The following is a 27,430-nucleotide window of genomic DNA, read 5'->3' as shown; positions in this document are numbered from 1 at the left end:
CTAGAAATACCAGGGGAGATTGTAGGAGTGGGGATTGATATTTTTGGCAGGGTGTCATTTACTGCCGATCTCTGTAAGTTCTAAATAACTGCAAATTTGACCTATAAACGCCGCGGAACGGTATATTTTTTTTCGTGTTTTTAATAAGTGCTTAGAACGAACTTTCAAATAATACCAGTGATTTGTTTGAACGGGAATTAGTAAATTACTTGGAGGGCAAAAGGTTTGTATAGAGTTCTATGGGAAATTAATTGGTACTCTTTTCCCAGCAATGACAAGGTAAACAGTCATTTTTCTTAACCAACACAAGGAAACGCTTCCTAAATTCAGAACCGATAAACTTATTTCCGAAAAAAATAAATAATTTAAACCAGGAGGATACAGGGAAAATATTTGATATAACCAGGGACCCAGAAATCTGGAAGATACGTTGATGTAAGGTATGTAAATTCTACTTTGTGTGTTCCAAATATTTTCAGTTTTTTGATTAATTTGTATCATTTATTAGATCCTCGGAGCTAACAAAATCGGATTAAAGATCACCCCCCCCCAAAAAAAACACAGATTTTCGAGTAAACACCACTTAGAGTGCCAGTACTGATCAACAGTAGGTCAATAAAGGATCAGGATATTTAGATAAATCAAGCTTTTGAAAAACATTTGGAGATCCACAGTAACTATTCTTCACACCCACACGTTACCAAGATCTGGATCTTCAACAGCGCCCTCCGTACCGTTGATTGTATGTTTGACGCCCCTCTCAAAAAATTTTCACTCATATGGAGACGCCACCACTTAATTGCTGGTGGATAGTTGCAATTTTTGACTTATACCCTGCACTTGAGCAGTAAGGGACATTTTTCGTGCCAGCACCTGCTGCGACACAGGACCTCAGTTTTAGTCTCAACTTTTAAAGAAAATACGGGAAAATGCACAAGTTAATGACGTTACAGTTACCATTCAGGAGGTCATGTGAGAAAAATGATTTGTGTATTCCTACTCCATGGAATTCCTATTATTCATAAAGAATAAATTCTGATTTCTTATTTTCTTATATCACTTTCATATTTTAGAAAAATACAGGGCTTTTGCATTGAAACTGTAAATTGTTCTTTATAGCCCCATGCAGGGTCAGAAATTCTTTGGATATCAATGATTGTGCTACACAAGGTCACATCAGAGGTCATATTCTATCAACAATCATATCGTCGCCTGCAAAATCATCATATCATTGTTGAAGCGGATGTCTAGAGTTGTTTCAAATTTGACCTCTGGCGTGAGGCTCTATGGGATGTTGTTAGATGTTGTGTAGCAAGTATGCGAGCAGATCTAACATCTAATTTTAATTAGATTGGGTGCTACACTGTTTATATATTAAAAGAGTATTTTTTTGGAAAATCTCTACTTCTCGGTATTAAACAAAGAAACTAAGTGCATAGTTATGATCAAGGTGCCTCTTCCATAATTGTGAAATTCATGGCAGCTGCATGGACCCAGGGTACATTTGAGGGCAGGATCAGGCTCTATTGTTTATCAAGTGACATGTATCAAAATCCTCTCTTCCAATGGGTATTTAGCAGGTAAACTAAGTGCATGTTTTTGATCTTCTAAATTGTGAAATTTATGGAATCAGGGATTCCTTGAAACTATGTGCATAGATCCAAAAATTAATTTACCAAGTCTTGCAGTGTGATTGGATTCTCCAATATCAGGATCAACTCCTTTCTGTCCCACTCTAGTGTAAATACTTAAAACACTAGCTGCTACATGTGCAGGACCTAACATATAGCTGACTAACACTTTATAGAGGTTTTGTGACTATATTGTGCAACATATTACAATTTAAAAGAGGACAATGAAAAATTCTTCTGTAGAATGACATTTAAACACAATTGTCTATTCCAAAATGACTACATATCCGATGTAATTTTGAATGTGTTTAATTCTCATCAGATTTGTAACACCCATTCTACACAATAGGTGGCATGAATATATGAAAGAGATCATTTTTCAGTTTTACCTAATATATTTCTTTATATATCATGTCATTGCTTTCAAAATAAGTTCTTATGAATCTTGAAAAATCACATTTAAATAGTAAATACATGTGATTAAAATACAATATCACTTCAGATAACATATAAGCTCACCATTTCTTTTTTATATTAAAATGCCTTGTTTACAATGCCAGTGTTTGTGTGTCTACAACTCTGATATGACATGAATTCTGACAACTGTCTTTGATATAAAATGAGATGACATCATCCCAGCCTTCCCATCATTGACAGTTTCTCCTGAAATCTGTTCTGTATATATAAACTAGTGTCCACATATCTATCTACACAGTTCGTTATACAACTCTCGGTTCTGCCATCAAACTTGGCCACCATGGATCCGACACAGATATCCCAGCACATTTCCGTCTGTTTGTTTACCTGCTGTTGTATCTTGGCTTTCTGAACCTCTATCTACAAAATAATCAAAAAGAATGGACTCAATAAATAGTCAACAAACGATCAAGGTAAAAAAAATCATTCTGATAATAGTTCATATTGTTTTATTCTATTTTTTCTACTTCACTTTTGGATACCTAAGTGTTTGAAATGGCAAAAGATAAACAGGTAAAATACATAATTTTAAACCATAATAACTGATAACAGGCAAGATTTAGGTACACAAAACATCAAATTACATAAGTTTCACTGTATATCACAATTTTTGTGAACCTTAAATTATGATTGTTTAGTGTTAAAATTCTACATGTAAGTCCAAACAAAGATAAAATACACCTAAATACTGTAAACCAACTTTTACTTATGGTTTTACCAACGAGGACTTTTTTATCCTGCCCATGCCTATATTGTACAATGACAAAGACTCATTTTCTGATGTCTCATTCAAAAGACCTGTAATTTTATAATGGGTTTTTGGACAAAGAACAGTCAATCTGTGTCAGGAGAATTGTTTTCAAACCTTAAGCAAACAATTAAGCACTGGTCTACCTTGACTGCAATTATAAGAAATAATTATTATTATTAAGTAAATTTAAAAGCTCATTTTAATTAGTTTTATTTACACTGAAATTTATCTACAGTGGAGCCTCATTTATCTGGACACTTTGGCTCCTAGTCAATTATCCAGATATGTGAAGCATCCGGATACCTGAATTACTACTTAAATAAGACAAAATAACTTTAAAAAAATTCTGTTCCATTGTAAAATCATCCGGAAACTGAAGCGTCCAGATATCTGCAGGTCCACTGTATATTGGACATGTATGTACTTAATAATAAATATTGCATATTAATATCATATTTTATGTAGAACTTAATTAACTTTTCTTTGGGGAATAACAACAAGTCTTTACCTGTACTTCTTGTGCAAACTGTGGATCTATTTGCTGGTCATCCATTTTGATCTGAAAAGAAAATATGGCTTGTGTCCATAAAAAAATGTTGAAGTCTAATATTTTAATTTGAAAATGCTTCATATATCAAGATGGAAAAGAAACACAACAACCTATTTTAAGGGAAAATATTATACTTGGGATATAAATTGTATTTTAAAAGTAAAGACTTCTTCAACTTTGCGAGTATTGGTAAGTTTAAATGTGAAATCATTTTCAAAATGTTGAACGATTTTCATCTGTTCATACCATAAGCAGAATTTCAGTTTGAGATCAAAAAGGGTTTTAAGGGTTAGCATCTGTTCTTAATAAGTAAAGCAGCAATTTTCAGAAAAATTTTCCTTTCTTCTTTCTGAAGCGATGTCATGGCTTCCAGAAAATGACTTTTTCTGATGCAACAATATCATAAACAAGACACTGAGATAATTCGGATCGTATACTAATTTTTTCTATAAACGTTATTTGCCACAGTTAAACATTTTCTTTGATTTTCCTATGTTCATCGATTTTTTATTAGAGGAAGACACAAATGCTACCTTCTAATTACATAAAATAATTTCATTAAACTTACAAAAATGAATTAAAAAGACTTTTCCACTACCGTATTTTGCCCTTCGGATTCGGTCTCCACGTGTGTGAATATATTTGTGCAACTACGATCCCGATGTTTATTATTACAGAGACATATAAAAACCGTTTTAAGGATAACTCCAAAAATTTATATTTAATTTGAAATGCATCAAAATGAAGCTTGAAAATGAAATTTTTTCATGCAACAATTTTCATTTTATTCAACTTTATAAGATTCAAGTTTTTTGGAAGTCATAGAAAAGGTCTGATAAAAGTTGAACATTTGTACCCTATAAAAGGAAAAAATAATACAGTTTTAGAAAAATAAGATTTTTTTGTATACCAATGCTTATTAGCATGATATGAAACAAGAAGTGATTTTTGGTGTCTTGCAATGCCAGCAAAAGCCTTTTACACTATGTATTAGAGAATACATGAAGGAAATAGGGGACAAAAATACCAATTAAGTATAAATTTTAAAAAATCATGACAATTTCTCTGATTGCCTGGATATACCTATCGTTTTTTAACCCAAAATATATTTGTTGATCAGTCTACAATTAGAAAATGCATTGCTGATATTCCAATTCGCTTTTTCTGCAAAAATATTGCAGATTTGACAATTTTCCCTATATAATATGAGTAACTTTAATTTCAAACTTTAAAGAAATATTGTGGATAAATTTACATATCTTTTTGGATTCAGAGATACTTTTATGAGTATTTTTGATTACTTAACCGCTAATTTTATAAACCTGAGGATCGGACTACCTTAATATATGTCTCTCAGTCTGATTATTATTATTATTAAAACAACCCCACAAGCACTCCACGTTTTAAAGCTTTTTTTAAATGAAAAAACCCAATTCTATATTAATAAGGTTTTTATTAGGTCCTATAGGATTTTTTTTTTTTGATTTATCGGAAAAGAATTTTACAAACATCAAGCGCCTGAGAACAATCTAGAATTTATTACAAAATCATTATAGCGACGAAAAATTATTACTGAATAAAAAATAAACGAATAAATAATTGAACGTGCATGTATAATCAACTGTAAATTATTAGAAAATGCTAATCGCATCATCTTGGGCCTTTCCGTCAGAGTTCCGATTGTTTACATATGGTCTGTGACGTCACATCATAATTGTTTCTATTGTGACGTCATAAGCATATGACATCATAATACAACAATGTAGTACTTATAATGTCTGTATCAAAGGATTCATTTGAAAAAGCTCGTTTAAAAGCCCATTCTCGTATACTGGAATGGGTAGAAGAAACGAAGAGTGCTGGAATAACGCGACTTCACGATCGTTATGGGGAAGTGTTTAAACGAATTGAATATAAAAGAAAAGATGGCAGTGCTAAGTTCAATTCCGGCGAAAAAACGAAGGGTTCCATGAAAAATGAATACAACAAACGACAATCAAAAGGAGTGTCTAAAACAGAACAAAAAATGAATAAGGAGAACGTTTCACCCGAAACGCGTAAATCACCACCAGAGAGATGTAGAAGCCGCCAGACACCTGATTCCAGGAAATGGCAGCAGCTGGACAACCGAAGCTCGCACAACAGAAGTTCCAGAGCGGGATTCACTAGCATATGTAGCATTGAAGCTGTGTCTCTTCTGTGTGACGATGAAACCGTGAAAAATTGTGAATCCACCTTCAACCTTCCACCTATCATTGATAGAGATAAGAACCCCCGAAAATTCAAACATGATAAAGACTCTATTCGATTGATACTGGGGACAACTAAAATGAAACTAAAATCACAAAAAACCTTATACCGGGAAAAGTTAAACGAAAAGCAAGATAAAGTTGACACTGAAGAAAATGTCAAAAAGTTAGAAATCGGTAATACGGTAAAGAGGCTTAGGAGGCAGAGTGTTTTTCGAAGAGCGCACAAGAAAAAAAATCTACCCGGAAAAGGCAGCCAGGACTCTTCGCTGCCTTTGTATGTGATAACATCCTCCGACGGAATAGAGCGAAAGAGATCCTCCACCACGCCGATTCAACGTCACACCCAGTCCCGCTCTGCATTCTTGCCTCAGTTAAATGAAATTTGCACTAGCGACACAGAACTTCCCACATGCATGCGCACAGCTTCTTCCTTGGCTATTGGAACAGAACACTCGGAGGATGTAATGGCTAGACCTGTTTCGGCATCCAAATTTACGCATGTAAGAGAAAAAAATCTACATGCATTCGTTAGTATATGTATCTAGATAGTAGATACATTCGATTGAATTTAGAAACTGACAAGATACGTTATTGCCGTATACGAATTACATGATTTTAATAAAGTATTTGCCACTTTCACGTAATATGTAAATGATACAATATTTCAATTGACAAAGAAATTCATCAATTTTTCCTTGTTTAATTTGTATAAGGCCTATCATTAGGACTACATTTCTTAGTTAAGGACAGAAATTTTGAGAGAGAGAGAGAGTTTGAGAGGAGAGAGAGTTTTATATTCTGCATTATGTAGCCTTAAATAGGGGGGAAATGCTACATAACACTTAAAATTTCAATTGCACCTTTTGTTTTTATACATATTTTTTCTTTCATAACTATGGATGATGCAGACGATTCCCTTATTACCAACACTGCGTCGAGTCAAATCCGCAAGGAAAAAGGGAACAGATTCAAAGGAAACGCCACATCAAGCCAAAAGCGATTATATAAAGCCAGTAAGATAACATATGTTTAAAAGAACGGTTCAAATATTTGCATTTGTTAAAAAAATATTCCCCAATTTTAAATATTAGTTTATCTTTCTTTTGCAACAGACTCAGTATACACTGAAAAGATACATCAGAAAAATTATGAATGTATTGCATCTGCTAAGAGTAACAAGGCAAAAGGTGAAAGTAGATCTCCTTGCCGAATGCCAAAATCAGAAGAGGAGAGATCAGAGAAAATCGAAGAAGGAGCAATTGACATTTGATCCTAGTTACTTCAAGTCAGCTACAACAACATACGGAGGATTGTCTAACATTGCCCGGAATGCTTTATGGAAGCCAATCGGTCACAGAACTCTGGACGATGTTCGAATACTTACTGCAAGTCAAATTTTTGGTTTCAAAAAAAAAAAAAATTACGTTTTTTGGAACACTCTGTCAAATAACTATTCTAAATTTTTTGTAAAGGTTTCTCATGCACCTGTAACCTTTTCTGATAAATATGAAATTGTTTGCAACATATTTTAGAATAAGGATGACTAAATATCAGAAATGCTTTTAGAAAAATATTTTTAAGAAATTAACAACTCCTTCCCTAATTTTAGGAAGTTATTTATCGTTTGCCATTCTTTACAAAATACTCTCGCTCGGTGAAGGAAAGGCTGGCACAGGTAGTCTGGTATGATCAATTTGAAGACGACAGGATCATAATACGGCAAGGTGATATAGGATCTAGAATGTATTTCGTCATTTCCGGTTATGCATCCGTACAAAGAACCGATATAGATCCTAGAACAAGTAAGTTACCTATGATAAAAGCAGAATGTTTTGCTTACATGAAAGTAAAATTATGTAGATTGCGAGTTGTGGGTTAGCAGCTCCTTTCATGATGCAGTATTTGAATTAAATGACATTTGCGAAAATTCTGAAAATTGCATATTTGTACATCTATAAAAAAAAAACCCTTCTTTTCCAGACTCCAAAATAATCCAGCATCTATATGATGTGACAGCAGGATCAACATTTGGGGAACTTGCTTTGATAAGAAATATGGCTCGAAACTTCTCAGTGATTTGCAAAGGTATGTTTGCTTACCCTTGTCAGTTTAAATGTTTTGATATATTATGTCACACACATTTGACTTGAGAAACTAAAGTATAAACAAAACACGCCAACACGGGATATTTGAATACCGGTATATATGCTCGTCTAATAGTGACAAGATTATTTCAGGATTTGAGGTTTCCCTTCAATAATTTCAATGCAACCTAAATGCAACTGTTCTTTATGCTTATACATATCATATATTTATTACAATGCAATACAATGCTTTCTTTTGTTAATAGTGGGCCTTCGTTAAGGAATTTAAATGCTTAACACTATGTTATCCTGAAAGAAAAATTATGCTCATTTATGAATACATTGAATTCAATTAAAATTGAAAATTGTTCAAATGCAATGTGTGAGACCTTCTCAAGTAAATAGAGCGCAATTTTGTTGATCCTGAATCCAACTGCCAACCAAGAAACAAAACAAAAACTTATTTACAGTGTATCCAGGCAGTATCTCCAAAAAGGTACATGCTTTTTCAACATTTTTCAAAAATTTGAGGCACAAATATAAATTGCTATAAAAAATGTTCAGTTGACCCACAATTTAATGATTGTACATGTACCTCTAGTTTACATGTAATTGAAATGGACAATTGCTGGAAGAAATGTTGTCCATCAATTGACGAAATTCTCAAACAGTGACTACGCTAAATAAAATTTTCTGTCATTTAGCATTCAAAAGTTTACTTTCCTGTAGGGCAAAATTATGAAAACATATATATGTATATTTTATTCTAGGCGAATCCGAGTTTTTGAGTCTAAGTAAGGATGAATTTAACTCCATATTGAGAAAGGACTATGAGGATTCTTGGAACAAGCGATTAGACTTCTTTCGAACTTCGAGTTTCTTTGAAAAGTTGTCAGACGACCAAAAGCGGCAAATGGCTGATATGTCGAGAATAATAGAATTTTCCAACAATCGGGTGAGAAATAGATATATACATGTATTGTATAAATTTAAACTTTTAGTTATGTCCATCTTTTTTTTCTAAATTTCACTTTGATGCTTGCTAAAAAAAAATTATGGACATTAAGGAAGGTCCATACCATTACGGATCCTGTTCTAATTTTATACAATTATAAAATTCAATATTCAATGTTCTTATAAATATCGAGCATGCACGTGAATACTTTTATTTTTTTTCCCCACACTGTAAAGTTAATGACAGACACTCATTTATACCCTTCTATACAAAGGTAGTACATGTATAATTATGTTTGCTTAGATAAAAGGAATATCAGCAATTTTCACCCCTTAAAAAGTTGACTGTTGTTGACTGTTGTAATTTATTTCAAGAATGGTGAGCAAATCATTGTGCAGTTAATAATTTATGTAATTCTATCCGTTGTCATGCATTTTAACCTGTTGCTATGGATTTTTTTTACATTAGATTTTTTTTCCTGCCCCCTTTTTCGATCCACGCATACATTACTAAATCAAATTAATAAAGCTGAATTGGGTAGAGGTAGTTTTTATTTTATGAAAAATACAACAATATTTTTTGAGTATTTCAGGTCATCCATGGAAATGTTCCCAGCATGACTCATGACGTTTTCTTCATAAAGTCCGGTAAATGTGAGATCGTGAAGAAAGTCGCCTTTGTAAGATGCGTTTCTCCATACCTCCGGCCGCAGCTCGTATTACAAGGAACGAAGTCGTCTAAAACTGACCCTAATACGTTCCTTGACAAGCCGTACGGTCGTCGTTACCGTCGCCTGACCCCCGAGAATCATTTCCTCACGGTGCTGCAACTGACAGCAGGGGACTACTTCGGTGTCGGTAAGAGTATATCAGAGAGAAATACAGTATCCATGCAATTAAATCAGTTGTCTCTTAGAAATCTCTATGTTTGAAATTGTTGTTAATGATGAATTTAATGAAGCACTGTTGCTTTCTGAACACATCAGTTAAGTACACAAAATGTTTTCGTTGCGATTCGAAAAAATAGAGATCGAGAGAGAGAGAAAAGTGATTTAACACTTAAGATATATATTTAGTTCATTTATAAACAATAGGAACATGTTGAATTTAGCTCTGACGAAATATCTTTAATTTTTTTTACCAAATTTTTTCCAAATATACAATTAATATTATTCTTGATCTTATATCCTTGAATGTTGACCTTTTCTTGTGACACGATAGCGGTGTTTTTCTTTGAAGTTTACTGTTCTGTATTAGCAATACAGAACGGGACTGTGGTGGGCGGAGCTACTTTCCGTTCTGCATTAGCCTTGTTTACAGTATTGCATATATAGATTATATGTATACATGTATACAAGCAAATAAAATACATGTATGTCAATATGCATATAAATATTTGATTGCTTATTCTGTATTATGTGTATAGAAGATTCTTTTTATATGGAATATTTATCACACTGTAATGATGATTTTATAACCTCATAAATTTTTTTATTTCACATGCTGAATACTATCATTTAATAAAAAAAAGAAAAGTATTTAAAAAAAAAAAAAAAAAAAAAAGACAGGTTAATTATGAACCTTTGTGAAGCGAGTGACATAACCACTAGCCACGGAATCGCTTTAGCCGGTTTCTGTCACATATATATCAGTTAAAGTGCACATAAATGTATATATTCGTTGCGATTCAAAATTTTACAAAATCCATGGTGTTTGATTTAGCCATTATTAAACAGTTCTAATAGATGTAATAAGAACATAAAGTCCGCCGAGAAATGATAGTGACACACAGACATGCCCCTTTAAAAATAGCACTTAAGATTTACTTGGGGCGGGGCACTTTGAGTTCATTGCATAAGAAAACAATAGGAACATTACACACAGATGAATTTAGATGTTTTACATAAAAAAATTAAATTGTAGGCCACAGGGAGTTTATCTTTCAAATATACAAATTGAATGACTTTTGATCATATATCCTTGAATGTTGATCTTTTAAAATATTTTATATTAATATCGGTAATTTCTTCTTAAAATAATACAAGATAGAGCTTTCATTCCAAATTTGTGTGTTGTCCTGAAAAAGGGTCATGCAATGTATTCATATGTGGAAACGGTTACAGACAGAGTTTATTCGGATAAACAAGAGCACTTTTCATTTTGCATATTAAATGATTCATATAAAGCTACACATAAACAAACTGATAAAACGAGAATATCGTCAGTCTGTCTGTCTGTAAAGTCCACACGATCAACCCTTTGAGCTTTTGCAAGTTTTATGGTGAAGATATGATTTTGACCTTCAAGGTCATAAATAAGCAAATAAAATTTATCACACGATATCTGCTTTTATTGCAAACTGAAATTTTATATAACAACTTAATGGCTATTAGGTCGAAAATTTCTAAATTTATACATTCTGTCTGTTTAATACTATCATTTCCGGGCATATTTTATTATGAATTTTATACCAAAACTCCCTAGGATTTCTCCACACGGCTCTCAGGTGGGACCACATTCTATAACGTGAGATTTTTAGCGCAGAGGAGTTATCCGTTAAAACACGGCACCTGATTCTTATTACATCTATTACTGTTTAATAAAGGCTAAATAAATCAAACACCATGGATTGTGTAAAATTTTGAGAAATCTATACATGTATGTGACTTTTGTTCTATACTTCACAGCGTGTATAGCGATGCTTTTTATTGTTTCTTTTTTTTTTTTACTAAATGATAGTATTCAGCATGTGAAATGAAAAATTTAGGGAAATCTTTCAGTTTGAATACTGTTATAAAAAAATTTTACACATAATAAAGATATTTCATTCAACCTACTTTTGACCTTGCAATGTAGCTTTTGCCTGAGAATGCAGAATGTCAAAATTTCTAAATCACTTTTAAAAAACTTATTCCACACAGAATCTAGGTTTTCATACTTAAACGCAATAACGTTCATTGTACCTGAAATAAAACCTTCGCTCCGAAGTAATTTCTGAAATCTTAATCATATTCTAATGTCTTTTTGCACCAAAGCTTAATGCCACACGTTAAAAACTTTTGTTAATTGTAATTGACTGACATGGAAGACGTTGACATAAGCCATAAAATCATTTCATCCCAATCTAATGACCTAAAAATTACGGGGAAATCACAATTTTCTGTATTTTGCTTGTTCGTTTTGGCTAAATTGTTTATCAATCTGTACTTCCAATTTTCATTTTCAAATATATATATATATACTTAGTGATTTATTTTTAGGTGAGGATCTAACAGACACCTTTATCATAGCAAAGGGAAAGGTTGAAATTTTTGCCTTGAATGCAGTAACATTCAGTTTGAACTATACGGTTATCCAGTCTATGAGAGATGATAGAAAAAATCTCATACCATCTACGGAGAAACTCGCTAGGCAATTCGAAGCTAACCGGAAATGGATGGAATACAAGAAAAAGGTTGTCAATGACGTAGTCAAAAGAAGAAAGAAGTCAACTTGTGCATCCTACCAAGACGTGCCCGAAGCTATACTCAATGAACCAGCAATTCCTCTTGATCTGATAAACTATGAACAATTTCAATAGATACCTATTTTGTAATTTGTACGCTGATATTAAATAATGCTTTCTTGTCAGACTGCTTTCCTTTTTTGTGTGCATAAAGTATACCTATTAAAGATAGCAATAGTTTTGCATATCTAAAAGTAAAATTGTGTAGTAAGTTCCTATTGAAAAAAAAATTTATAAAACGTCAAACTACAGTCTGGTTTAAAAGTCATCATTTTGCAAGTTTTATGGTGGATATGATGACCTTATGAGCAAATAAAATTTATCTTTAAGTTAAAAGCCGATTGAATTTTTTTTAAACTAATCAGTTGGACCATTCTGCTCACACATAATGGTCTACGAATTTCACATTTTCATCCATCATGAATAAGCACAGGGCATTTCAACCAAACTTGCCACAAAGGATATTCTTGGGTGAAGGGGAACTCTAATGTTTTTCAAAAGAAGGGCCAAGCTCATGCTTTTTATTGTGTAAATGAACTTTCAGTTTGAATACTGAGAACTTTTCTCCATACATTTCTGAATTAGTGAAAAATTAATGCCATTTAAAAAAAATCTTCATTTCTCAACTTTTGCACCACTGATTAAAAGTTTTTAAAAAACTTATGTGGAATCATCCTGACAGGTAGAAGATTCACAGTTTGTTAAAATCATTTCATCCCATCGAATGACCTTGAAAGCGGGGCCACAATTTTCTGTATTTTGCTTGTTGTTTTGGCTATTGTTTAAAAATCTTACTTCCAGCCTTTTCATAATCAAAGCCATAATGCTCATATTTATTTATTTTTAGGTGAGTAGATTAACAGACACCTTTATCATAGCAAAGGAGATAGGTTGGGGCCAAAATGGCCAATGCAAACATTTTTGAACTATACGGTTATATATATGAGAGAATAGAAAAAATCTTCTCATACCACTGGGCCAGGAAAGATGAAACTCAAACCTCGCTAGGTAATTCAAGTTTGTTCAACCTTGAAATGGATGGTAGTGTGGGGCCAAAATGGCCAATCAAAGTTTTACATAGGAATATATAGGAAAAATCTTTAAAAATCTTCTTCCAAGAACCACTGCCCAAGAAGCTATATGTCAATGAAATCAGCCATTCCTAGTGTGATCTGATAAACTATGAACAATTTCAATAGATACCTATTTTAATTTGTAGGAATATTAAATAACCTTGTCAAACTCTTTCCTTTTTTGTGTGCATAAAGTATACCATATTAAAGATATTCCACAGTGGAGTCAGATGGTAAAAGTAACACGCTTGTGTGTATGCCCATCAGTTCCTCTGTGCAAAACGGAAGTGACGTAATTTGCGTCGGGATCAATGGCAAAGGATGTCTTGATTTATCATTAAATGTGGATGCACCACTTTGCGGTGCCCTTGTGGTACTTAGCAACGCCATTGTTTGTTTTTTTTGTTTCATTTGAAATGTATTTCAGTAATTCCAGGAATCTCTTTTGGGGAAAAAGATGGTACATATCATTCACATCTTTATTTATTGCTTTATAACCAGGTTTATCATTAGGTGACCTAAGTTTTGAAAGAAATGTGAAGTAAGTATTCTTTAAACACATCTCAAGAGCAATAAATCCATTTTTTAATGAAAATGCCAAAATTAATTTGAAACAAACATGTCTTACATGTGCATTATAAAGTTGAGTTACTTTTAATGATACTAAAATATCACAACAACCATATACGTTATTTATAAAATATTTATTGAGTTATAATGAGTGCAGAATTCGTCGTTCTCTTTGTTTCTTTGTGTAGTCCTCCATTTTTTCGTATCCTGTCATTTCATCTGGGGGATAGTATACTTCTGGGGGACTCCCCTCCCTGAATATAATGTACACATGACAATAGCGAGTCTTTATCTGGGCAGGGAACTTGTAGGCTAAGCGCATGCCCTTTAGAATCTTTCCTCTGTTACAATATGCATGCTCTGTGAAGAATATAAAATAATATTAGTTCTGAATATGGTAATAAAGTACAAATTATGCAATTTCATCTTTCTGATACGCTTCTCTCCTCATGAACCCTTGGCATACGGTGAAGTCAAAAGACGGGATTGTTTTCGTCACGTGATCTCAAATCTATCGCACAGATTGCGTCATCGACAGAAATAAAGACGCGTGTTTAAAAAAAAAATTAACTCAAAGTTTTTTTTTTTCAAAAATAATTGAGTTATGTTTATTTATTATTTATAGTGCAAATCTGAAGCTTCAATATAGATTCTTAATCACATATTTAGAAGATACTGGATGACACCATAGCTATTTCATGTATTAGAATTGCATGTTATCTTACGGATCATTGTTTATTTCTTGTTAAGATAATTTTTAAAGAATTTCCCTATATATGTCTATGTAAAACTTTGATTGGCCATTGTGGCCCCATCCTATTCCCAGGGGTCATGATTTGAAAAAACTTGAATTGGTACACTACCTGAGGATGTTTTATCCATATAAATATGATCAATTATGGCTTTGTTATTCTTGAGAAGAAGATTTTTGAAGAATTTTCCTATATATTTCTATGTAAAACTTTGGTCGGCCATTGTGGCCCTTCCCTACCCTCTGGGGTCATGATTTGAAGAAACTTGAATCTACACTACCTGAGGACGCTTCCATATAAATATGATCAATTATGGCTTTGTTATTCTTGAGAAGAAGAGTTTTAAAGAATTTTCCTATATATTTCTATGTAAAACTTTGGTTGGCCATTTTGGCCCCGCCCTACCCCCGGGGGTCATAATTTGAAGAAACTTGAATCTACATTACCTGAGGTTGCTTCCATATAAATATGATCAGTTATGGCTTTGCTATTCTTGAGATGAAGATTTTTAAAGAATTTTCCTATATATTTCTATGTAAAACTTTGGTTGGCCATTGTGGCCCCGCCCTACCCCTGGGGGTCATGATTTGAACAGACTTGAATCTACACTTCCTGAGGATGTTTCCTCATAAGTTTCATCTTTCCTGGTACAGTGGTTCTTGAGAAGAAGATTTTTAAAAGCCACCACCAAATTTTCATCAATTCCCAATTATCTCCCCTTGAATGAGGGCGTGGCCATTCATTTGAACAAACTTGAATCCCCTTCACTAGGGCTGGGCAAAAATATCGATATTTCGGTATAATGCAATACAGTGACAAAAAATATCGTATTGCAATATGTTTCTGTAATATCGGTATATTGGCAAAACGCTTAAAGAATTTCATCATTATATTTAAAAATAAATGTTTGACAGGTTGTTATTAAGTCAAACAGTAAAACAGAAGCTGTTTTATGGGTGTATTTCAAAGTAGAAATCTAATAAAATCAACAAAAGATTTTTTTTCTTTTTGCTTACTGATAATAGTTATGTAAATTTTGCATGTAAATTAATGTTAATATTATACGAAAATGACATTTTTATAACGTTTAAAACATTGCAATACATATCGCAATACAGTTAAAAATATTGCAATATATCGCAATACGAAATCTTTGGCCAATACCCAGCCCTACCCTTCACCCAAGGATGCTTTGTGGCAAGTTTGGTTGAAATTGGCCCAGCGGTTCTTGAGAAGAAGTCGAAAATGTGAAAAGTTTACGATGACAACGACAGACAATGGACAAATTGTGATCAGAAAAGCTCACTTGAGCCTTTGGCTCAGGTGAGCTAAAAAGACAATTGCTGATTGATCGACCGGGTGTACCGAATCCCAATCAGAATTCGAGCAAAAAACTTTTATCAACACCGTATGCCAAGGGATTATGAGGAGAGTAGCGTATCAGAAACCTTTGGCTAGCGAAGATTATACCTTTTAAGTTTATTATGTGCATTTTGTAAAAATATGTTTATATAGCAATATAGGTAAAGATGTTTGAGATAAAAACATTTCTTATAACCCAGTATAAATAAGATTAATTCACATGAATAACAAACAACAAAAAGACAAACTCATTTTATATAAAACCTATCAATAGTTTTATTTATCCTAACTGAATGTGTAATGCATAAAATAATGCATTGAAACGAAAGGTATCCAAGTACAACATTCCTCAGTCACTGGGACATTGCAGTGCATATGTACATGTGTATATGCAGTATTAGAAACCAAGCCAAGTCCTAAAACTTCTATGCTTGACCTTTTCTGTATTTTACCACACAAGAAAAGATAAATAAGTGGATACTTAATTGAAGTACCAGCTCATTTAACAAAATAGCTCTTATTTTTTTGTCAATAACTGCCACAGATGATTCTGTAAGAGAGGTAATTCCTCCAACCCTCACAACTCTTTTAGTTTCAGCAATGCAACTGATTTCAGGTTAATTGTTTTGCTATTATTATTATTACCGGGGTATTATCATTGTACTTTTTTAGGAGGTAGTTTCTAAAAGCAAAATTAAATGTAAAGATTAAGAATTAAATATAAACAGACAAAATGTATGTATGTGTTTGAAAGTGTTAAGTACTTAAATCATATCATCTAAACGTAAGCCAAAGAGTATATTCAACATTTTTACCATTTTTTTCACTTTTCTGTAACATATGTTACACCTACCTATCCACATATTTGAAGGATATTCAATTCCATGTGCTTTTACTGCTATTTTCTGGCCTTCTAGTAAACACTGTAAAAAAGAAAGACAAAATTAAAGAACTATTATTAACTATTCAACCCCCTTCCTTTCTTTTTACACACATCCACGCACCATTGATCTTTCAAAACATCACATTGATTTATAGTTTGCTCTATACAAATATTATGAATATCTGAAATATTTTAAATATATAGAATTATACAAAATATCTTTATCAATGCAAAATATGGAACATTATATATTTACGATTGTCTTGAACCTTGGAAATGCAGTGATGAAAGCTAGTACATGTACACAAAATATACAAAATTAGCAATATTTTAAAAATACCTCAATGCATTTTTGATCAACTGAAAAAATATAGTACACAATATGAATAAGTTTTTAAGAAATTCCTTCATAGTAAAAAATCATACTTCTTTTAAAATTTGGGCTCCCTTGTTTGGCAGAAAAGACACCTTTTTAATAGCATCATCAATTGATAGTCCTCTAATCTAGGTAAAAATAAAAAAAAAATAATTAAAATAGTTTTAAGTTCTAATATTCAAACACTTTTTAAAAAAAGATTAAAACTGAGTTTGAAATGAAAGTCTCTCCCTCGAGTTAGGAAATCAGGTCTTACCGAGTAGATACACATAAACTGAGATACTGTATAACATGCCTTGACTTACCATAGCTGTAAACTTCCACATTTTCTTAGGTGAATAGCGCAGATCTCTGGTTTCGTGAAAATACTCCTTCAAAAAACATTTTGAAATTGATACTTATAAAGATTTAAGTTAATTTTCATTACAATAGAAAGCATCTATGAATAGTAATAGTGAATAGTAAACATACTACAACTCTTCAACAAGACTAGTCACTACATATTCACTTCTTCAATGCTTTATATAAGTTATTCTTTAGAAATCTTTAAAATATATAAAAGCTTAACTTACAACTGGTCTAGGAGGTTCTGTAGGGTCTTGTGGTGGGTAAACGATTTTATTGTATTCTTTAAATTTACTTTCACTTTGTGACTGATACATAAAGGCATATGGTGAATCTTCAGGATTGTAACTAGCTTTTACAAATGGACTAGAGTGGAAGTGATTTATTACTGAAACCCATGATGTACTTCCTCTGAAATAGACAATTGGTTCATTTGAATGTACACAATATTTAATTGGTCAAATGGACAATGTGAATTTAACATTTAGACAAACTGTCAAACTGATCTAAAGTTTACATCAATTTGCTTTTTTGTTTGACAAACATACACTTATTGTAGTCAAACTGATTTAAACAATATAGCTTTTTAAAATACAAGATGAACACCACTGCTTAAAATTATTTAAAATTAGGCCTACCTTTGTAGTACATTCGAACACTTTCTCAATGTCCTAAAACCTGTAATAAAAATATTGAAAGAAGCAATAAAATTAAAGTTTAATACATGTATTATTCATAGATATACATAACATTTATTTATTGTTATTTACGTCTCTGTATATATTTCTGTAATTTCCCCTGGAAGTTTTTAACAATGATGATCAAAAAAAAAGATATGACTTTAGCAGATGCATTCTAGCAAAGAGTCATTTCTAACTTACACAACATTTTGTAAAAGATTCACCGAAGCCTCATGACTTTTGGTCTGAAAAAGTTAAAAGTCAGTGTCAATCTATTTCATAAATACCTATGAAAAAATATATTGAATTTAAAGCGCTACAATGATTTAGACGTGTACTCCGCTACTACTCGGAAGAATGACGGTTCATTTTTCCGGATTTTTTTTTGGGGGGGGGGGGGGGGTCACTGATGATAATGATTAGTGTAAATAGATTAACTGTTTATATTTTATGAATTAAGTAGATTATCAACACAATTACTGGGTTTTTTTTTAAATAGCCACTGATTTTTTTCCTTGCTGAACACGTAAAAATATTGAAAATAAAATTTATGACAAATAAAATAAAGATAAGGTAATACCCGGTATGTCATTACACACGACAATATGTAGACGGCAAATTACTTAAGACTCGTCTTTAACTGCCGAGGAATTGTCCTAATTCACTGTTGTAAATCTAATTTGTAAAATGGGCTTTAGCCACATGTTTTCTAAATGTATGTGATACTAATCTGATATTATTGAAATTTCAGTGTCATGTTTTGAAAATACGGTTTTTTTAAACGCTGTACATATAAACTGTATAGGCCCAAAATTTATTTATAAAAGCTTCAAATTGTCACTCGACTCTTGTTTTTAATTATTGCTGGAAAACTCACAATATTCAACCAGTGAAGAACTGGAACTTCTGTGTAACTGGTATTTCTCAACCGAAAACTTGCATTTCTTAACCCAAAAATGTTTTTGAGACATTTTCTTAATTTAATCAAGTCAAAAGATAAAGCTGATTTTTTTTTTCAAATTTCGACTGGTAAAGTATATACTCTGAAATATGCAAAATGGGATTCTTGGACAAATGTCACTTAAGTTGCAGTAACTTGTACCTATTAACTCCTGGTGGGGGAGCCTAACTGAATCATTTTTAAACACAGAATTGTCAATAAAGCACATTTTTACCTAATAATAGACAACGTTTTATGTTGTACGTGCACATATTTTGGCGTTGTGATGTGTAGTAAATTATTTCCCTGTATAATGTCAGATGAGGTCGGGACACAGGTAGGTCGTTTTTTTCAGTTTCCTTTTTTTGATTGATTGCCACCTGTATTTAAATTCCCAGAATTTTGTTTTAACTGCTCTCACGTTTGATAGGGTTTTTAATGCCAACAATGCCGAAACTGCAGTCTGAAATTCAGTTATGTACATATAGAATACCTACAGTGTACTGAACCGCCTTCATTATATGTATTACCTTTATAGACAATTTTTACTAAATATCGTAAAAATTTTTTTAATCATTTTTTTTTCATTAACGTTATTTATCTATGATATGAACCCCAATGCTGCTTTCACTGCTGAGATTCAATTATCCGTTGATTAGAGGATCCAGTTGGATCACGTACTTAATAAGGGACGGAATAAAATCCTTCCAACAAAGTATCAAGCTAATTCAGAGAATCTGTGCCCCCTTGCTAAATTGAGCAAAGGGGGCACAGATTCTCTGAAATGGGAAAAAAGAACATATTCGCTGATCTAAAGGGGGGAGGGGTCAAGAGGGCACTTTAAGAAGAGGGCGGGGCCATAGGGAGTTACGGTAAAAGTTAAATTGCAAAAAATCAAAAGCTTAATTCTTGATATATGATCCGGAAATGAAAGTTTTAAACAGACACAGAATGTCGACCTCGGCCTTTGACCTTTTGATCAAGAAATTACAAAATAATAGGAGTATTCATTACGTCGTAAGAATATGTGTAATAAATGAATATATTACCTTGATCTTTGACTTTTTACACTCAAAAATAGATACAGTCCTCCTTAGGCCATAAGGAGTTGTTTTGTAGAATCTCAAAATTAAAGCTTCTCGAAATACCGCAAGGAAACGAAAATGTTACCGACAGACAGAAATACAGCTAGGCAGACGGATGGACAGATAGACCGAAATTAATATCCTATTTTCTGCGAAAGCGGGGGACAGAAATTGTCAGTCATCTTTGAAGATTTTTAGAAAAGCAGTATTTTTTGTAAACTCTTAATTAGAAATGAAACATTCAAATGCTATAGGCAGATGACAAGAGGGGCTTGGGTTTTAAAAGGTTGAGATGGCTGACATGCATGTTCCTTATCTTCAGTTGTGCACGCGCCGATCACTTAACTTAGCGGACACGAGTAGACATTTTTTTTCTTTTTTCATTGTTCGAATAATAAAAAGCACCTCAAAATTTCAACACACGCGAAAGGGTTGGATAAAAAAAGATCGACATGAGCATAAAAGAAGTAGAGGACACCATACTGATGTATTTAACCATTCCGATGAAAGTTTCTATGTTCTTTAGCTGATGTTTTTACCATTCTGTCTTTCTCGTTCTCTCTAAAACAACAAAACAGAGATACATGCAAGTTACATGTTCATCCAAAATATAACGATATAAGCAGACATTTGAATTTTTCAAAAACAGTGAATGACTTGCATAAAGAAAGGAACAACAATATCATGTCAACATAAGGTATCATGTCTACATAAGGCGGCTTTTCACTCCAGACATTCGAAAGAAGATGATAGTATTAATTACCAATGTGTGATGAAATTTATCTATGCGTCCTTTAGCGCAACAGACGTCCTTGACTAGAGAGAGACGATTTATATTGTAATTATTATGTAAAGCATTTTTTCTGTGGTGTATAGTGTTGATTTCAATTTGTGTGTTAAAAAGAAAATAACCCTCCCTTCCCAGGGGAGTAATATTTACAGAAATTTGACGATGTTTAAATTATAGATATATACACAGGTATTGTGACTTTTGAAACCCGTGGTAAATAAATTATTTGAAATGAGTGTAGAACGTGTAATTTGTCAAAAATTGGCGTCAATGTGAATAGGGCATTTGATATGTAATATTTCATTGCCCATGAATTGTATATCATAAATATTTCAGATAAAAACAACATATAAAGTATGCTCAATAAAAAAAAAATTGAATATACATAAATTTATATAAAACTAAAAAAAAAATCATAGATTACAACACCAAACTTAGCAATCTAAAATATTACATTACATTGGAATCTAACTGCTGGTAACGCGTGGACACACAGATCTGTCCACGATTTCTTTTTCCCATATAACCTTATATACATAAAATATTGAAAATTTATGCTTCTGATTGACTTGATTTTCTAAGATTTATTTTTTCATTAATATAAAAAAGTAACCATTATTGTAAATTCCGTTTTAAGCCAAACTTGAACTGTAAAAGATTTATTATAATTAATTCAAGAATTACACCATTTATGTTTGAACATGGAACAAAATTCCCTATTGTACTGGACGAAAAATAGAAGAAGTGTTTAAAAAATCTTTCAAAATCATTTATCTAGCAAAGGAAACATATTGCTGTATAGTGTCTTAGTTATTGTTTTCTAGTCTTCACTTTGTACAGTCATCTTTAAAAAAAAAATTTCTTTATGTTTTTTAAGAACTTGCACTGGATCCTTAGGACTTTTGCCTCTGATTCAGACAAATTTCTTCTTGTCTGAATCAAGGCTGTTGTTCTTTGAACGAATCTTCATGTAAGCTCTGTGTCAAAAGATAAAGATAACAAGCAAATTCAAAGAATTGTGGTCCCCCGGTTTTGGTGTCTTTGTGGTTGGGATGTCATTTTTAATGACATATTGTGTCAAATCTTGTCATATATAGATACATGTAATGCACATGTCAGATATGAAAGTCCTATTTCTTCTCAATCAAAAGTTATAAGGAAGTGATCCTGATGACCCCGTATGGCAAAATAGCGAAGATGCATTACTTTTCTTAAATGCAAATTAAATATATATTGGTAAATGCTTAAGGAAGGTCTTGCCACAAGTATTACATATGTGAAGTAGGTCAAACTCCAAGGTCAAAGGATCAAAGTGCTTTATATCCAATGAAAGGTCTTGCCTCAAGTATTACATATGTGGAGTTTGAAAGCCCTTGCCCAAACCGTTCAAAAATTATGGCCAAGGTTAAAGTTTTCAAAAAGTAGGTCAAACTCAAAGGTCAACGTCAAAGGGTCAAAGTTGTTGGTATTCAATGAAAGGTCTCCTCACAAGGATTACATGATAATTATGTGAAGTATGAAAGCCCTAGCCCTTACCATTCAAAAGTTATGGCCAAGGTTGAAGTTTTGTCATAAGTACGGAAATCTCCTAGGTCAAGGTCAAAAGGTCAAAGTTGTTGGTATTCAATGAAAGGCCTTGCCACAAAGAATACATATGTGAAATACGAAAGCCCTATTATTTATCATTCAAAAGTTATGGACAAAGTTAAAGTTTGGAATTTTTGGGTAAAAGAGGGTCAAACTCCAAGGTCAAGGTCAAAAGGTCAAATTTAGTGGTACCCAAAGAAAGGTCTTGCCACTAGGAATACACAAGTGAAATATGAAAGTCTTAGCTCCACTAAATCAAAAATAATGAGCATCGTTAAAGCTTTTGTGACGGACGGACAGACTGACTGACAGACGGACAGACGAATGAGATTTAATGCCCCCTCGCTTTTGCGAAAGCGGGGGACAAAAGATGTTGTTATTCAAAGAAAGGTCTCTACAAGGAATACTCTAGCTAGTGAAATATGAAAACCCAAGGACCAACAATCATACCCGAGGTTAAAGATTTTTCAAATGCAGGTCAAACTCCAGGATTAAAAAATGAAGTTAATGTGTCTAAAAAATTAATGGTACCCTTTGGAAGGATTTTCACAAGTAATACACCTGTGAAGTATGAAAACACTTGCTCTTACCATTCAAAATATTTTGCCGAGGGTATAGTTTTTATAAAGAAGTCAAACGTCAAGGTCAAAGGATCAATATTATTGGTACCCAAGGAAAGGCTTTGTTACAATAAAATCATCGGTGTAACATGAAAGCTCCCAAGCCTTCACGAGTTATGATTAAGGTTGATTTTTTTTCTTTACAAATGAAGTAAAACTAAGAAGATTCGGCCAAGGTTAAAGAATGATAAATGGAAAAGTAGGTCCAACTCTAAGATCAAGGCCAATAGGTTAAATATATTGGTGCAAAAAGAAATGGCTTGTGACAAGGAATATATATATATATATATATATATATATATATATATACTGTACACGTGAAATATGAAAGCCATGGTTCAAATCAATTAAAAATTAAGGGCAAGGTTAAAGTTTTTGAGGAAAAACAGCTAGACAGGCAGACAGACAGATAGAAAAAAAATAATAACAAAATGAATCACCTAAGGTAATTTGAACATGCTGCACCATTTGATATCTTATTAAAAAATATTGTAAACTCAGTAAACCTCTATAAGCTCAATTAAATCTTAGACCAATCATTCAAATTTAAGTGAACTTTTCCTGTAAGATCAGAAACACACACGAATATCAGAGAGTTGGAAAATCTAAGTTTACCAATAGGTACACATTTTACAACACTTATCACTTGTAGTGATTCAACCGTAATTTACCGAAAGTTGGCTAGAAAAATAAACTTAAGCAAAAGTTCTCAATCAAACGAAACCAGCTTTTGGATTGATTAATAACAAAGTTTATCTGCTTTTAATATGTTTTGTCATCTCAGAAGACTTTCTTGCATTGTATGAGAACATATCTATGTAACATGTTTGACTACTAGTAATCGTTCACTTTCTAAGATTTTTGAAAAATTAATAATTCTTATAATATCATATATCTCTGCACAATGCTACGTAATCATAATTGCCATTGAACTTGATATTATTAAAGGCCCATTGGTAGTCTGAATACCGTATCCATCATTCCCTAACATTGAGTTAAACCATTTGATCCACGAATAGTCTTACGTACCGAGGTTGCCTTAAATTTCTTTTTTGTAGGAAGATTCAGGCTTAATTGCAAGGGGATACCAATACTTAGTAGGGGGATAATTTCTTAAGTGATTGATAATAAAACATGCACTGGCTTTGGTAGTTGCTCATGTCCTTTCTGAAAGTGTGTAAAACTTATGTTTTATACCAAATAGAACAGCCAACGGACAGTACATACACGTAGGTGTGTTCATCAGGAAAATACTTGAGGGAGCTGAAACAGAAATTTAATTTCGAAAGCAAAACTGCTATGATTAATCGAAGGAGTAGTCACAAAATAACGACATTTTTATATTTCAATATCTTGAACCTACAACTCTTCTCAAGATAAAATTCTGTCTTGTCTCAATTATTCTTTCCCCTGGCTTCATTGATTGAGATTGTTGCATTAAATGAATCCTTAGCAACCTTTAATATTTCAACTTTTAATATTCCAAACTGCAGATATCACAGTTAAATTTTTTTATAAAATCGATATTTTATCATAATTTTATCTCCAATTCCATTAATTCTGGTAAATGGTTTTACGAAACGATTCTTTCTTCTTCGACAAACTCTTAAAACAAGGAATTCTAAGTTATTTTACTATTACTAATAATTATTTTTTAATAAAACCGCTAGATTGAATTACCCTAAAGTATATCTGTCTGATACTTAACCTATTGACAGTAGAAAATGTCTTTGAAAATAAAAGTTCGTATCAGACATTTGTAAATGGTGCTTATCATTTTCACACCATGTAGCAAACAAAAAGTGAAATGTTTTGGGACCACCCTTGATAACGAATCAAAGAGAGTATCGGAAATGCTAGAAATTTGGCCAAGGCACTTTCCACGGGATAACTTTATAATCATAAGGATGGTGTTCATTTTATCTTATCTTCTTTTATTCAATTTTCATTTTTTATGAACTCTGTAATTGAACTTTGATTTCATGGGAGAAATTAATGTGCCGTGTTTGTCTTATTACCATTTTTTAGGGATTGTTATTTGTAATAACAAAATGCAAACGATTGTAATTTTCAAATTATAATATTCCCAGATCTAAAGATAAAAATTCTTTTTTGAGATGGGATACCGATATACAAATTTCAGCGTATCGGTTACTTATAATTGCTATTAGATGTAACACTAATATTTTCTTTAAACAGTCCATTGAACAAATTTTTAAATAGTATTGTATCTATCCCTGTTTGTTTTAGCAGCCAGATGTCAACACAGTTAAAATCATTAACCTTCTCACGCATGTAATTCCCCCCAACATCAAATCACACGTTTATTTATCTCGTCTAGATTGACACGTCTGCCTTTTTTTGACATATCATTGCTGGTAAAGTACGCCAGCAGACAGATTGGAATGAAGGAAAAACTTAACTGTAAAGAAACAAATCTGATGAAAAAAAAATTGAACAAGCAACCCTGTTGCTCCAATGCAACACGAAGGTCAAACATTCAATTTTGGAAATGTGGGGCAGAAACAACTTCGGGTGTCGCAAGCCAAAATTTCGTCGGGGATTAATTTTCTCATTTTAATTTTTTTTTTAAAAACTTAGTTTCATTTAATATTACTATGAAGTGTTAGCGTATCTTGTTTATCTTGTTTATAAAATGCATGTAAATATCTCGTACATGTGAAAATCTGCAATGATAAATAAATTGGGTGTTTCTCCTTATTGCTATCAAAGCAGGATATTACCCTGTTCAAAAGCTTCAAAAAGTGCTAAAACATACCGAGGGCTCGTTATACTTCTATTTTAAATGCTCATTTACTACTTCTTAACGACTCTTAAAACATTTAATGCTGAATCTAGCGTTTTAAATACAACCAGTATAAAAAATTCCAATATTTTCTATTTCAAAGAAAAATTAAAGAGGTACTGTGCATCAGAAAGAATTTTACAACCTATGCAAGCGATCGAGAGAACAAAATCGAGGATATCTTCGACAAAAAAGAATCTAACAGATGTTATATCATAAGATTTGTTAAAGACGAAGAACCAATTTTGCTGTAGAATTGCTTTTTCTTTATATTGACGTGACATATCAACCTGAACACTGCTTTGTTGTTTTTAATTATAAAGCAATTTCGGATAAAAATCAAACAGGATAAAAGTTCATGTACAGATAAACCACTTCTCTTGTGGTTTTTAGAATATTTGAGCATTATTTGTTGATCAGAATATAGTTATTCATTGATGTTGTCAATCAAGTTAAGGTGGCAACCAGCAATTGTGGCATGTAATAAAAAGCATGCGCAAAACATTAACTCTAAGGCATCTGGATGTTTGAAAGTCACAAGATTCCGTTTCCTTGATTTACAACATTCAGTATTGACTGCCTTCAGGCTAAATTCAGAAATATACCAATAAATGACATTACCCTGATCCCCCTTTAAACGTAGCTTAGCTTCTAAATGAATCGGAAGATCATTGCTCCATTCTTCCGTTCGTCATCATGCGTTATCCATCCGTCGGTCGGTATTTTTTTAAACAAAAATTTTCAACTTCAACAATATCCTTGGTAAAAGGGGATCACAAATTTTAAATTTATGCCTTCCTGGAGAATCGAAGGATGTACATCTTCGTTTTTCTTTCTGGACAACACGCAGTCAAAGCATTGAAATAGTAGCCTTCTACCAAAATAATAAAATATCTGGCTCTTGGAGGTAGATTGTGGCTAATTTGATCTTTTAATAATATTAAAATGCCCGTCATCGTATCAAAACGTGTTTACTGAAGGACATCTACTAACTGCATTATTGTAATGAGTACTCAACCTTTTACATATATTGAATTGGTGAAGAACAACAAACTACACATGCCAGGAGTGAGTGAAAGCAGATGGACAGATTTTGAAAAGAGCATGACAAACAGCGGTGAAGCAATCATTTATTCAGTTAGGCAGGAGAGATGGTAGACATCATGAGGGACTACCAATTATTCTAAGTAAAGCAGCAGCAAAGTCCCTGATAGAGTACCATCCTGTAAGTGAGAGAATGAAAAGAGCAAGACACGCAAAACCTACTAAAACAGTTATCATATACAAGTCTAATCTCCTACAAATGAGACAGAAGATGAAACAAGACTTCTATGATGTACTACAAACGGAACTCGAA

The 27,430-nt window shown here is 32.6% G+C and overlaps 3 protein-coding genes across 4 annotated transcripts; 1 reads left to right on the top strand and 2 right to left on the bottom strand.

The window, feature by feature from the left end:
* Positions 1-1,991: 1,991 nt before the first annotated feature.
* LOC134272003 (mitochondrial import inner membrane translocase subunit Tim8 A-like) lies at positions 1,992-4,053 on the bottom strand. Its single transcript, XM_062754238.1, has 3 exons — positions 3,978-4,053; positions 3,368-3,418; positions 1,992-2,468 (listed from the first exon to the last, which is right to left on the bottom strand). The coding sequence occupies exons 2-3, from the start codon at positions 3,410-3,412 to the stop codon at positions 2,262-2,264; spliced, it is 252 nt and encodes an 83-aa protein (XP_062610222.1). The 5' UTR covers positions 3,413-3,418; positions 3,978-4,053; the 3' UTR covers positions 1,992-2,261.
* A 994-nt stretch (positions 4,054-5,047) lies between these two features.
* Positions 5,048-12,329, top strand: LOC134272019 (uncharacterized). Its single transcript, XM_062754254.1, has 9 exons — positions 5,048-5,102; positions 5,176-6,161; positions 6,570-6,674; positions 6,774-7,046; positions 7,271-7,463; positions 7,642-7,746; positions 8,516-8,700; positions 9,293-9,557; positions 11,960-12,329. Exons 1-9 carry the CDS (start codon positions 5,048-5,050, stop codon positions 12,277-12,279), a joined length of 2,487 nt encoding a protein of 828 aa, XP_062610238.1. The 3' UTR covers positions 12,280-12,329.
* Positions 12,330-13,962: 1,633 nt separating this feature from the next.
* On the bottom strand, positions 13,963-18,552 carry LOC134272001 (large ribosomal subunit protein uL22m-like). Of its 2 annotated transcripts, none has more exons than XM_062754236.1 (7): positions 18,447-18,552; positions 18,204-18,243; positions 17,793-17,976; positions 17,526-17,591; positions 17,271-17,348; positions 16,815-16,884; positions 13,963-14,207 (listed from the first exon to the last, which is right to left on the bottom strand). In XM_062754236.1, exons 1-7 carry the CDS (start codon positions 18,451-18,453, stop codon positions 13,990-13,992), a joined length of 663 nt encoding a protein of 220 aa, XP_062610220.1. In that variant the 5' UTR covers positions 18,454-18,552; the 3' UTR covers positions 13,963-13,989. The 2 variants fall into 2 exon arrangements, with proteins under 2 accessions (XP_062610220.1, XP_062610221.1); XM_062754237.1 differs by having other exon boundaries at positions 13,963-14,101.
* Positions 18,553-27,430: the final 8,878 nt, after the last annotated feature.

The sequence above is a fragment of the Saccostrea cucullata genome, unplaced genomic scaffold (genome assembly GCF_032062105.1).
Source record: "Saccostrea cucullata isolate Sc308-1 unplaced genomic scaffold, CSIRO_AGI_Scuc_v1 ctg602, whole genome shotgun sequence".
NCBI classification, from domain to species: domain Eukaryota; kingdom Metazoa; phylum Mollusca; class Bivalvia; order Ostreida; family Ostreidae; genus Saccostrea; species Saccostrea cuccullata.
This window is presented reverse-complemented; position numbering and strand designations above follow the sequence as displayed.

Bases quoted from the DNA above. Each gene is read 5' to 3' on its own strand.
- LOC134272019 (XM_062754254.1), top strand. From the start codon at position 5,048: ATGCTAATCGCATCATCTTGGGCCTTTCCGTCAGAGTTCCGATTGTTT. The intron at 7,464-7,641 runs GTAAGTTACCTA...CTTCTTTTCCAG, and splicing joins CGATATAGATCCTAGAACAA to ACTCCAAAATAATCCAGCAT. The intron at 9,558-11,959 runs GTAAGAGTATAT...ATTTATTTTTAG, and splicing joins AGGGGACTACTTCGGTGTCG to GTGAGGATCTAACAGACACC.
- LOC134272003 (XM_062754238.1), bottom strand. From the start codon at position 3,412: ATGGATGACCAGCAAATAGATCCACAGTTTGCACAAGAAGTACAG. The intron at 2,469-3,367 runs GTAAAGACTTGT...ATTATTTTGTAG, and splicing joins AGTTTGCACAAGAAGTACAG to ATAGAGGTTCAGAAAGCCAA.
- LOC134272001 (XM_062754236.1), bottom strand. The intron at 17,592-17,792 runs GTAAGTTAAGCT...TGTTTTTTGAAG, and splicing joins CAGAACCTCCTAGACCAGTT to GAGTATTTTCACGAAACCAG. The intron at 17,349-17,525 runs GTAAGTCAAGGC...ATTTTTACCTAG, and splicing joins TGTGGAAGTTTACAGCTATG to ATTAGAGGACTATCAATTGA.